The 12,436-nt window shown below is 38.9% G+C and overlaps 2 protein-coding genes across 7 annotated transcripts in view; both read left to right on the forward strand.

Moving 5' to 3' along the window:
• The first annotated feature begins 2,695 nt into the window (after positions 1-2,695).
• LOC122061027 (probable RNA-dependent RNA polymerase 1) lies at positions 2,696-8,166 on the forward strand. Of its 4 annotated transcripts, XM_042624194.1 has the most exons (6): positions 3,648-3,780; positions 3,896-3,933; positions 4,022-4,180; positions 4,753-6,656; positions 6,880-7,030; positions 7,132-8,166. In XM_042624194.1, the coding sequence occupies exons 3-6, from the start codon at positions 4,028-4,030 to the stop codon at positions 8,029-8,031; spliced, it is 3,108 nt and encodes a 1,035-aa protein (XP_042480128.1). In that variant the 5' UTR covers positions 3,648-3,780; positions 3,896-3,933; positions 4,022-4,027; the 3' UTR covers positions 8,032-8,166. The 4 variants fall into 4 exon arrangements, with proteins under 4 accessions (XP_042480126.1, XP_042480125.1, XP_042480128.1 ...); XM_042624192.1 differs by adding an exon at positions 2,696-3,024 and having other exon boundaries at positions 3,631-4,180; XM_042624193.1 differs by having other exon boundaries at positions 3,896-4,180.
• A 2,868-nt stretch (positions 8,167-11,034) lies between these two features.
• The window catches only part of LOC122062177 (probable RNA-dependent RNA polymerase 1), a 2,198-nt gene continuing 796 nt past the window's right edge, over positions 11,035-12,436 (forward strand). Inside the window, exons 1-2 of one of the 3 annotated variants that reach the window (XM_042625883.1) lie at positions 11,035-12,151; positions 12,236-12,301. In XM_042625883.1, coding sequence (XP_042481817.1) covers positions 11,851-12,151; positions 12,236-12,301 — 367 coding nt within the window. In that variant the 5' untranslated portion in view covers positions 11,035-11,850. The remainder of the gene's footprint in view (positions 12,152-12,235; positions 12,302-12,436) is intronic. The other 2 variants (XM_042625884.1, XM_042625886.1) reach the window with 2 other exon arrangements.

Consider the following 12,436-nt stretch of genomic DNA (forward strand, 5'->3'; position numbering starts at 1 on the left):
TATTGTGTTCATTTTTACGTTGGTAATATTTTAGGAGGTAAAAAAAAAAGCTTAAAATAAACTTAGCCCATGCGCCCAGACAAAGAGGGTTGGACAAATGACTGCTCGGCCCCTCATGAAATGTGAAAATCTCATCCCTATTAATGCTTCTGCATGCTCTACCACTGACGCAAGAATGTTTCCTTTTAGGTAACCCTTTCCGTATTTTTAGGGAATATATTTTTTGAGTCATCAACGTTGGGTACACTAGCACCCTTATATCTATCTTTCTTGTTCACATGATATGAACTTGTTATCCTTCAATGTATTCCATTTATCACTCCTTACTTATGTATGTGCTCTTCTATGTCACTTGCTCAAAAAACCCCACTTCCTATTTTTCACGTGAGGTATCAAAGCAATTAAACAAATAATTTAAGTGGTATATTTCATTCTTTAAAAAAATATATATATTTCATTAAAAAAATCAAGAGGTAAGCAATGTATAAAGAGCCAAATTTTCAAACAAAACCATAGTTGCATGCGTGCACGACCAAAGTTAAATAGAAGGGTCGTTACCCGTTGGATATATTGGTTGGCATATGCTGATGTCATGGCTAAACATCATATCATCAAATGAAATAGCCAAAAATAATTACAAAATGGCATCAAAGCACGATTGGATCTATCACACACACACACACAAAGCATGATTAGATCTCATCTCTTACATGTAGAAAATATCATCTCCAACACCATTGACCCTTCAACGATCCATCCAAAGCTTGGGAGAGTTTGGACACTTACGAGCCATCGAACGGAACCCACTGTATGGCTATGAACATAGCCTCATCGTCACATGCTTTTAACACGGGCTAAATTCGTCACATTATTCCTACTGGAATATCAACATTTTCACCCTCTGGTTCACGAGTATAGGGTGGGGGTGTTGATGGGCCAAGTTTCTTAAAACTCCAGCCCAATCCTAAGGTTTTTTAACTCAACCCAGGTCCAGCCCAACTCTAGGTCAGGTTGGGATGTCCCAACCTGGGCCCAAATATTATAGGGCTCAGCACAACAAAGCCTAGTTTTGCAGCGATCCCCCCTCTCAAGAAGGGAAAAAGAACTCCGTGCAAGAGTAAAGGGCATACGCCCTGACACAAGATGGGGCGGAATGGCTGGGATAAAAATCATCTGTTGTTTCCCATCTCTGTTTTTCCATGTTTTGCTAGGTGCAGAGCGCAACACGTGGACAATCCATCACCAACGGTCAAGATTAAGAAGGTTGGTTGAGGGTTATTCATCCGGTTTATAAGTGTGGATGACTCGAACCGGTTCGTGGTCTCAGTGTGAAATGAACCGCATTGACCATCGGGCACGCGAGTGAAGCAAAAACGCGCCACCAACACTGCCACGAGCCACCACTATGGGCTGCACGGCCTCCAAGCTCGACAATGAAGACACAGTCAGACGTTGCAAGGAGCGGCGTCGCCTCATGAAGGAAGCGGTTTACGCTCGCCACCACCTCGCCGCCTCTCATTCCGACTACCTCCGCTCCCTCCGCCTCACTGGCTCCGCTCTTTCCGACTTCGCCGCCGGAGAACCCCTCTCTGTTTCCGCCCAAACCCCAGCTGTTCTCCTCCGAAATCCTTCCTCAGTCTCTTTCCGTTCAACACAACCACCACCACCATCACCACCACTGACCCCATCTCCACCTCCTCCTCTGCCTCGCCCTGCCTTTTCTCCTTCTCCAACTCCTTCTCCCACCTCGCCGCCTCTCATTCCGACTACCTCCGCTCCCTCCGCCTCACTGGCTCCGCTCTTTCCGACTTCGCCGCCGGAGAACCCCTCTCTGTTTCCGCCCAAACCCCAGCTGTTCTCCTCCGAAATCCTTAGTCTCTTTCCGTTCAACACAACCACCACCACCATCACCACCACTGACCCCATCTCCACCTCCTCCTCCGCCTCCCCCTGCCTTTTCTCCTTTCTCCAACTCGTTCTCCCACTATCGCAAGCTCAAAGCTTCCACACATCCTCTCTGAATCAAGATCCAACCCGGTTCGAGTCATCCACACTTGTAAACCGGATGAATAACCCTCAACCAACCTTCTTAATCTTGACCATTGGTGATGGATTGTCCATATGTCACGCCCTGCACCTAACAAAACATGGAAAAACAGAGATGGAGAACAACAGACGATTTTTATCCGAATGGCTGCCCCTCCCCCATAGGAGACACTCTTCTCCCAAAAAATTCCCTTGTCCTTGGACGTAGACCCATTGTCCAATGAGGACCTTTTGCTTGGTGAGCAAAGGTTCATCTTTCATCATAGCCTACTAGCCTATGCTTGATTGTGACCTCAAGTAGAAAAGATGTGATCACTTACCGTGGAAATTTCTTTGATCTCTCCCCATTTCTTGTCCCACTTAGCCTATGAATGTTCATCCTATACCTTTATGTCATTCTTTCCACGAAAGGGAGGACGACCTTGATTGACTTTAGGAGAAATGGATTGAACTATTGAAGTAAGCAAAAAAGCAATTAAAGCAACATTCCTTCTGTACGGATAAAGAAATATTTCAACTTGATAAATGAGCCAATGGTGACCATAGTATTAGAATACGTTGGGGCTCCCATTGGACAACTTCTGAGCCCACATCATGAAAAGATTCTGATCTGGCAGTGCTTCCATGGAGTGTAGTAGAAAGCTTGAGCCTTGGCACATGGGTGCCTGGGGCTATTGAGTTACTTGGGTTTGAAGTCTCCAATGTCAAATGTGAAAGCAAAGGAATGAAGTATGACCAGAAGGGATTGTTCGTGTCTTTCTACTGTGATTTGTCAATTTTCATGGAAAGATGACATTCATTTTCCTCGGACTAATAAAGCTTAGCTACCTTTACTTTCAAAAGCAGAATCATGGATTCTACAATTTAATTTATCAATATTACTGCTTCCTATTTCTTCATTAACTTCTTATCTTCTGTCTCATTTCTTAGTTCTCTGAACAAACCTCAAACCTCTGGTGGAACTTTGATACTCTTGAGGTAAGGTGGTAATCTCCTCTCTGAGTTTTATTATGTTTCAGGAAATGGGTCGAGCATGTTGTGTTCTTCATTCTTTTTTCTGAAGTTTCAAGTTGTTTGATTCTGTCTTTAGTGTCCTCTGTAATGACTATGGCTCCAATTGTAGTTGAAGGAGGACCTCTAGAACATGGGCTTGACCATTTTTTATTGCTTAATGCTTCGGAGTTTGAATAACTATGTTTCAGGAAATGGGTCGAGCATGTTGTGTTCTACATCCTTTTTCTGAAGTTTCAAGTTGTTTGATTCTGTTTTTAGTGTTCTCTAGACTATGACTCCAATTGTAGGTGAAACAGTGCCTTCAGAACATGGGCTTGGCCATTTTTTATTGCTTAATGCTTTGGATTTTGAATGACTATGTTTCAGGAAATGGGTCGAGCATGTTGTGTTCTACATACTATTTCTGAAGTTTCAAGTTGTTTGATTCTGTTTTTAGTGTTCTCTGTAATGGCTATGGCTCCAATTAAAGTTGAGGCAGGGCCTCTAGAACATTGGTTTGGCCATTTTTATTTATTGCTGAATGCTTTGGAGTTTGAATGATCTTGTTTTTCATCCTTATTGAATTCACAGTTTGGATTAGCTGGAGGAAATGGGGAAGACTATTAATCTTTCTGGGTTTCCTTCTTATGTGACTGCGGAAGAAGTTAAGGAATTTTTAGAGGTTCACACTGGCAATGGAAGTGTTTATGCACTAAAAATAAGACCACCCAAGAATCAAAGGTCAGATAAGAAATCATTTGCCTTTGCTATTGTGCAATTCACAACTGCTATGAGTGCTGAACTTATAACCTCTTTGGTCAATGAGCGCCTGAATTATGGGAGTTATTATCTGAAGGTTTGGGATGTGGAACGTGATATAATAGCTAATCCAAGGTCCTGGATTCTCACTTTGGAGCATATAAGATTGCATTTTGGCTGTCAAATTTCAGGTGACCAATTCTGTGTTCTCTGTACAAGACAGGATGTAATGGTGAACTTTGGTTTTGACCCGAGGAAAATATACTTCTTCTTGTCTTATGGTGGTATTGAGTATAAGCTTGAACTCTCCTACGAGGAAATCTGGCAAATCCAGCTTCGTTCTCCGAATGGTCAATCCAGATACAAGTTTCTCCTAATTCAGGTATGCTCCTTGTAGATTAGTTTATTATTGCTGCTTGTTTCCATTTGATCATAATTGTGTCCATTGCGTGGAGTGAATAGTTCCTAATAAGAATGTATTTTTTGTTATCAAATTGGATGGATCAAAGAAGCCAGGGACAACAACAAGATTTTCCAGATTCTTTAATCACCCTTTCTTCTGTTACTATATTAATCTTGTTATCTTCTTACTACATTGGAGTTCAACCATTGTGAAGATTACAGGCTTCTTCATGTCTGCTAGAAATCCCCTGCATCAAGCAGTTTTCAGTTCTGTTTTGACAACTTTTAGAAGGAATTGGTAAATTACATTGTTTGTTTGATTACAATCTGTAGTTCAAAAGTGGAATGGAATGCAAGTAAAGCTAGTTAAAAGTTTGACAATTGATTTGATTTAGTGAGAAATCAACAATGTATTCTTACCTCATTGCCTTGAGCATTTGAATCCAACATTGCTGCTTGAAATTTACCATTTTTCACTTCATAGTCATATAGTCTAAAATCTTTCACAAGCATGTGAGTGAAGACAGATGATATAACTTCTTCGACTTCTAGGTGCTTGGTGTTCCTCGGATCTATGAGAAACCTGTACGTTATTCAGGGCTTTTGTTTGAAGATTCGATTTTAAACTATTTTAAGGATGCTTCAGATGATCAGTGGGATAGAACAACAGATTTTACACGCTCATGCTGTATTGGACAATCTTCTGCCATGTGTTTGGAGCTTCCATACAGCTATGCACTTCCAGATTTCAAAAAACATTTTGTCCACTATAAAGAAGATAAAGGTCAGTTCATCTTGAAGACTGGATCAGTGTTCTCCAATAATTTGGATCTAGTCCCCATTGTTGGACCTCCTGATGTACCCGAGTTGCAGAGATTCCCATATGAAATCCTGTTTAAGGTCTGTTCCTTGGTCCAGAATGGATGCCTAGCGGGGCCAACTCTTGATGCTAATTTTTTCAAGTTAGTTCACCCTGCTTTCATTCCAGTTAAATACATAGAGAATGCCTTGGAGAAGCTGTATCATTTGAAAGAATGCTGCTATGAACCTGTTGGGTGGATTCAGGAGCAATATGGAAGATACCGCAGATGCAATCGTACACCAAGTTCCCCTTCTATTACTTTGGATGCTGGCTTGGTATATGTTCGAAGGGTTCAAATGACCCCTAGTAAAGTGTACTTTTGTGGTCCAGAAGTTAATGTTTCGAATCATGTGCTACGCAATTACCCTAATTACCTTGATAATTTTATCCGTGTATCTTTTGTTGATGAGAATTTGGATAAAATGCATTCAACAGATTTATTTCCATGTACCACCAAAGAAAGACGTACTAGAGTTTATAAAAGGATACTTTCTACTTTAAGAAATGGTATAGCTATTGGAGAAAAGAGATTTGAACTTCTTGCCTTCTCATCAAGTCAGTTGCGCGATAATTCTGCATGGATGTTTGCGAAAACGGATGATGGGCTTACAGCAGCAGGGATCAGAGATTGGATGGGTGATTTTTGTGAAATAAGAAATGTGGCAAAATATGCTGCAAGATTGGGCCAATCTTTCAGCTCTTCCATTGAAACTCTTAACATTTATAAGCATGAGGTTGAAATTATCCCTGATATAGAGTTGGAAAGAGGACAGATGAAGTACATTTTCTCAGATGGAATTGGTAAAATTTCTGCCGATTTTGCAAGGAGAGTTGCAATAAAGTGTGGATTAAAAAGTTATATTCCATCTGCCTTTCAAATAAGATATGGTGGTTACAAGGGTGTTGTGGCTGTAGATCCTACATCTGCAATGAAATTATCCTTGAGAAAGAGTATGTGCAAGTATGAATCACGGAATACCAAACTAGATGTTTTGTCATGGAGTAAGTATCAGCCTTGTTTCCTTAATCGCCAGATAATCACTCTTTTGTCAACACTTGGAGTGAAAGATCATATTTTTCAGGAGAAGCAGAGGCAAGCTGTAGACGAACTGGATGCTATTCTAATCAATCCTATAAGGGCAAAGGAAGCACTTGAGCTGATGTCTCCAGGTGAAAACAGTAATGTTCTCAAGGAAATATTGATGTGTGGCTACAAGCCTAGTGCTGAACCATTCCTCTCGATGATGCTACAAGTATTCCGGGCAGAAAAGCTTCAAGAACTGCGAACAAAGACAAGGATATTTGTTCCATATGGACGATCATTGATAGGATGTCTGGATGAAACTCAAACCTTGGAATATGGGCAAGTATTTCTCCAAGTTTCTAGCATTTGGCGTAAAAGATTTCATGATAACTTCCTTTTTCTGTTCGGTGGAAATGATTCGGACCAGAAAAAAATTATTGTTAAGGGAAAGGTAGTTGTTGCTAAAAACCCATGCTTGCATCCTGGTGATGTGCGTATTTTGCATGCCATTGACGTCCCAGCATTGCACCATCTGGTGGATTGCATTGTTTTCCCACAAAAAGGAGCAAGGTGAGACATTTTACATGATTTATCCTTGTGGTTAACTTTTACTGTACTTTAGACTCTGATATTTGTGATCTCACTTCAAAATCTTAGTTTCACTTCTATCAATTAGATTCTTACGCAGACATAGTTTTCTCTTATTTCATTCCTTCGATGTAATTGCCTGTATTGATCTCAACTTTTCCTTATCTAAAACTGGTTCTTATTGTCATCTCAACTGTGGTTGTAGACCACACCCAAATGAATGTTCAGGGAGTGATTTAGATGGAGATATATATTTTGTAAGTTGGGACCCTGCACTTATTCCATCTCGTCAAATCGAACCCATGGAGTATGTTCCAGCACCAACTATTTCCCTAGATCATGATGTTACAATTGAGGTATTAGTCTTGGATCTTTGGATCCATAATGTAATTTGTAACTCTTTAGTACTTCATCATATAGATTCTGATTCAGCAAGTTTATCTTTTTTTCTGTACAGCAAGTTGAGGAGTACTTCACAAACTTCATAGCAAATGAAAGCCTTGGAATCATTGCGAACGCTCACACAGCATTTGCTGACAAGGAACCAAACAAGGCAGAAAGTGATAAATGTATAGAGCTTGCAAAGCTATTCTCAATTGCCGTCGATTCCCCAAAGACTGGTGTGCCAGCAGAAATTCCAGCTGATCTACATGTCAAGGAGTATCCAGATTTCATGGAAAAGCTTGACAAACCAACCTATGAATCGCCAAACGTGATTGGAAAACTTTTTAGAGAGATAAAAGACAAAGCATCATACTCATCCTTTACAAGATTCACTCGGGAGGTGGCAAGGAGATCTTATGACCCTGACATGTTAGTTAATGGGTTTGAGGATTACATTGATGATGCTTGCTATTATAAAGGTGAGTATGATTCCAAGTTGGGAAACCTAATGGATTATTATGGGATCAAAACTGAGGCAGAGATACTTAGTGGGAGTATCATGAAGATGGTGAACCCTTTTACAAAGAAACAGGATTCAGAGGCAATTGGATTGGCAGTTAGGTCTTTAAAAAAGGAGGCAAGAAGATGGTTTGATGAGGGACTTGGGCCAGGTTCATCTCCTGATGAGGTATATGCTAAGGCATCAGCTTGGTATCATGTAACATATCATCCTGATTATTGGGGATGCTACAATGAGGGAATGAATAGGGATCATTTCCTTAGTTTTCCATGGTGCATCTATGACAAGTTGATAAAGATTAAGAAGGAGAAGCAGCATCAAAAGGTAGCTTCATTTATCATCGCAGAAACGCCATTTTGCCAATGGTTTCAGGCTCAGTTGAAAAGCAAGGCTTCCTTGCTTAAATTTCTGATGGTGATGGTGCTTATTTTGCTGTATGTTTGGATTGGGTAAAGCCATCTAGGTGTGTAAAAAGTTGTGGCTTGAAGGAACTATGAATGGGATGTAAATAGAGAGGGGCTTGACCAAACTACTGAATTTGGAATTTTTAGTTTTTGATACTAATATAAATGTTTGAATACCATAAAAGAATAAAAATTTGAATACCAGAAAAGACTAACAAAAAAAAAAACCAGAAAAAAGATAAGCTATATGTATTAACCAGAATTAAGGAGATTACATAATTTATAACTATACCCCCCAAAAAAAGTGAGGCTTTAACAGCCAGAAAGTGAGCTAGGAAACTACTTAGGCTCTTTTGGTTGGATTTTGAATCTGTTTCAGATTAATTTCTCAAAGTAAGTCAACAGCAAGAAATAAAAGGTAGAAACTATTTATATGTTAGCCCCTAAAACATTATCAAAAAAAAAAAGAGTTAGCCCCTAAAAAGGACATTGTCCTAGCTAGCTTTCCCCTCCCTAACCCCACATTCTAAAAAAAGGGTTGGGGGGAGGGGAGCTAGTTTTGGTTAAAGAGAGTATTCTGATGGGATCCAGTGCATTAGTGTTGGTAGTAATCTACTCTGGATCTACTTGTATGATATTTCATCTTCTAACAGCATAAATTTTTGCATGATACTCATAATCAAATGGACACTTTCTGGTTCAGTGTATTAATCAGGATCGTGATTCATTAGTCAGCAGCCATAGAATGGCATGTCATCCCATTATATCTTAATGTGTTTTCTTTATGAAACTTGATAGAGTTGCACAATATGAAAACCGAGTTGGCAAGGGACCTTTGCCTCAAGAAGCGTGTCATTTTGAATTCGACACCTCTTATCTCCTTAGGGCCACTCACAAGAGGGTGTTTAGTACTTTTCCCTGCTTTCGGTGAAAGTTGAATGGTTCTCATTCAACCCCCCTATGACCCAGTTCATACGGTTGTGGTGTCAATATGAGCCCACAAGACTAATTAGGCCGAAGGCCTGAATACCTTAGCAAAAGAAAAATGTTTGCAACTTTTTTAATACTCCAAGTACAAAACTCACTTTTCTAATTCAAAAAAAGGGTGTACACAATGGACACAACCTCACAATGGACACAACCTCAATTACTCCTGCTTTGTAGAGAAGCTGTTTCTTGACTCACCTTTCCACTTCAAATCAAGCAAACCAGTATAAACAATAAAATTATTGAACTCTTCAACTGACCCTTTGATGAATAGGTTCTCTACCAATTTTATCTCTTTGATGTCTAACAACATGAAAATACCCAAGAAGGACCCAAGGCTCATTTATAGGAACGTGACAAATTGGTCAATGTCTCTCTAAAGTTCCCTATACTCCATATTGTTCCCCCATAGACTGGGGTGCGACAAAACATAAGAGAGTTTCCAAGAACTGAAACCATGAGATGAATCAATTGGTTACTTTGTTTAATTTGCTTAACATTCAAATAAGATTGATCCGAACCCACCCAAATATGAGTAGTTGATGCCATGTCACGAACTCACGATTATGAATAAATTTCCAGTTCATCTTCAATGAAGAAAATAGACTATTACTATTGTCTTCCTTCACTTAATAGTCTCCACAAGAATTTGATAATTTTTCTTTCATCATATTAGGGTTGACATGATGATCATTCTGTTTCTGGATTAAATTTCTATATAAAAATGATTGTTTGTATTTCTTTTTATGAGCCATATTTCTGGGTAAAAAATGTCTTTGTTAACATGTCTAGAAAAGAAATGGAAATGTGTTTGTAAGTGCATATTAATTTTTGTGTATGGAACTTATATAAATTTATAAAATATCTTTTTTTTTTTTTTCCGCATTTACAAAATATCATTCAATACCCAAAATTTTGGCATAAGCAATGGTGGTGATGGTGCGGTGGCAATGGTGATGGCGATAGTGGTGGCAACATGATTTCAAGTGTCGATATTATATCGGTATAGGCTGAGACTGATCCCCGATTCTTGACCGGTCTAGATCGGTTACCCTTATCTTTTCAGGGGTAAAACAGTAAAAAAAATGTACTTTTTTTGAAAAGTAAAGGGCAAAAGTGACCGATCCTCTCAGATACTGATATGGACTGGATCGGTATCGATAGAGACCGATATCAATACTGATACCAAGAACCAAATCCATGGGTGGCAATATAGGTGGTGGCAATGGCAATGGCGATGGCGATGGCGATGGCGATAGCTTTGGTTGTGGCTCTGCTGGTAGTTGTGAGTCTTGTGACAATAGATGAGTTGTGGTGGTGGTGGGTGGTGTGGCAATGGAAGAGGTGGTGGGGTGGTGGCTGAAATTACATTGGAGGTGTTTTATTTTTTATATTAAATTACTTCTTTACCCATCAAATTGACCATTGCTCATAACAACTCTTTATTTCACTCTCTTATTTTTGGGACAGAGAATTTCCTAAAATATGCTATTTTCTTCTATTTCTAGCAATCTTTTAATCTCGGTTCATTCTCAAAAATTAAAAAATGAACTGATGTTAGCAAACCAATTTCTATTCTTTATTTTGTTTGAAATTTTTTTTTCTTTTTGAAATAAATAAACAAAATAGTTATCATGCAACACATAAGGACTATTTTGTTATGATTTTTATTTAAATTTCAATTTCATAGTATCATAAATTAAAATTAGGGTTTTTGATATAATTCCTTCTCTTAATTAACAAGATATTGAAAGGAATTTCAGATCAAAATGAACTCACGAGACTAGTCAAGCAAAAAATTCGAATACCATTGTCACCAAAAAAAATCTGAAATAGCTGGAGAACTATTTCACTTATTTCATTGAAATCACTTCAAATCTATTACTTTATCCCCAAAAAATAAAAACCAATCTATTTTGGCCTCCCTTTTAGATTGAAGAGAGGTTTACATCAGTGGTTTCTAGCGTGCCACATGGCATCCTCTTGTAATCTGGAAGTACATCCTGAGGATCCGCTGAGGTTGAGCTATACCCTTTTCTTTTTTCTAAATCTGAACCATCCCAAGTGCCTTAATTGGCAATCAAACATCTCCTCCTGACTCCTTAAATTATCGCTACCCTAACTACTCATATCAACATCTTCCATATCTACTTCAACCGCCGCAAGATCCCCTTCCCTCACTAGATCTTCCTCTACTTCCTCTAAGGATGATTTCTTTGCCTGGGAGAAATTTGTCTGGAGCTTCCATACAATCTATGCACTTCCAGATTGTTCTCCAATAATTTGAATTTAGTCTCCATTGTTGGCCCTCCTGATGCTCCTCAGTTGCAGGGGTTCCCATATGAAATCCTTTTTAAGGTTCTTCCTTGGGTCAGAATGGGTGCCTTACGAAGCCTTTGCTTGTACTGGAATTTGTAAAGGAATACTTTCTACTTTAAGAAATGGCAGAGTTATTGGCGAAAGGATGTTTGATTTTCTTGTCTTTCTCGTAATCCAGAACTGAAAGATTGACCCAATCTTAAAATCATATTTTGCCACATTTCTTCTTTCTTGAAAATCACCCATCTAGTCTCTGATCCCTTTTGCTCTAAGCCCATTCATTATCTGTTTGTGCAAACATCCATACAGAATGATTATGCCATTTCTTAAAGTAGAAAGTATCCTTTTATGTGTAGTACTGGAAAGATGACAAATGAAGTATCTTTTCTCAGATGATATGTTTCCTCAATCGTCAGCTAGTCACACTTTTGTCAACACTTGGAGTGAAAGATCATATTTTCAAGAGAAGTAAAGGAAATCTGTAGATGAATGGATGCTATTCTAACCAATCCATTAAGGGCACATGAAGTGTTTGAGTTTATGTCTCAAGGAAATTTGATATATGGAAATTACTGTACTCAAAGAAATTTTGATGTGTGGTTCGATGCATTTTGCCTTTCGGGCAGCGAAAAGGCTCAAGAACTGCAAAGTAGACAAGAATATTTGTTCTATATGGAAGATCATTTCCCATTTAATGTTTGGTGGAAATGAACAGGACCAAAATGTAATTGTTAAGGGCAAGAAATTTATTGCCAAAAACCCTTGCTTGCATAATGGTGATGTGCTTGTATTGCATGCCATTGATGTCCCAGCATCGCACCATATGGCAGATTGTGGATTGTTTTCCCACAAAAAGGATCAAGGTGAGATGTTTTACATGATTTATTCTGGAAGTTGACTTTTTCAATTCAGGATCTTAGTTTGTTAGATTGACTTATGTCAAACAGGTACTTATGCAGATATAGGTTACACCATCCAGGATGTAACTGCACCTGTTTTGTTATTCCATCTAGGTTTGGCTTACCTCTCCCATGTATCTCTTATAATTTGGATTTTATTATAGAACTGAAATATTTGGATAGTTTGAATGTTTTTATAGCTGAAGCTCCTAATCAATTGCTAAAGCAGAAGAGGAAAGGGGGGGGGGG

Source organism: Macadamia integrifolia, chromosome 14, assembly GCF_013358625.1.
Source record: "Macadamia integrifolia cultivar HAES 741 chromosome 14, SCU_Mint_v3, whole genome shotgun sequence".
Lineage (NCBI taxonomy): Eukaryota > Viridiplantae > Streptophyta > Magnoliopsida > Proteales > Proteaceae > Macadamia > Macadamia integrifolia.

Bases quoted from the DNA above. Each gene is read 5' to 3' on its own strand.
- LOC122061027 (XM_042624191.1), top strand. From the start codon at position 3,650: ATGGGGAAGACTATTAATCTTTCTGGGTTTCCTTCTTATGTGACTGCG. The intron at 4,181-4,752 runs GTATGCTCCTTG...TTCGACTTCTAG, and splicing joins ACAAGTTTCTCCTAATTCAG to GTGCTTGGTGTTCCTCGGAT. The intron at 7,031-7,131 runs GTATTAGTCTTG...TTTTCTGTACAG, and splicing joins ATCATGATGTTACAATTGAG to CAAGTTGAGGAGTACTTCAC.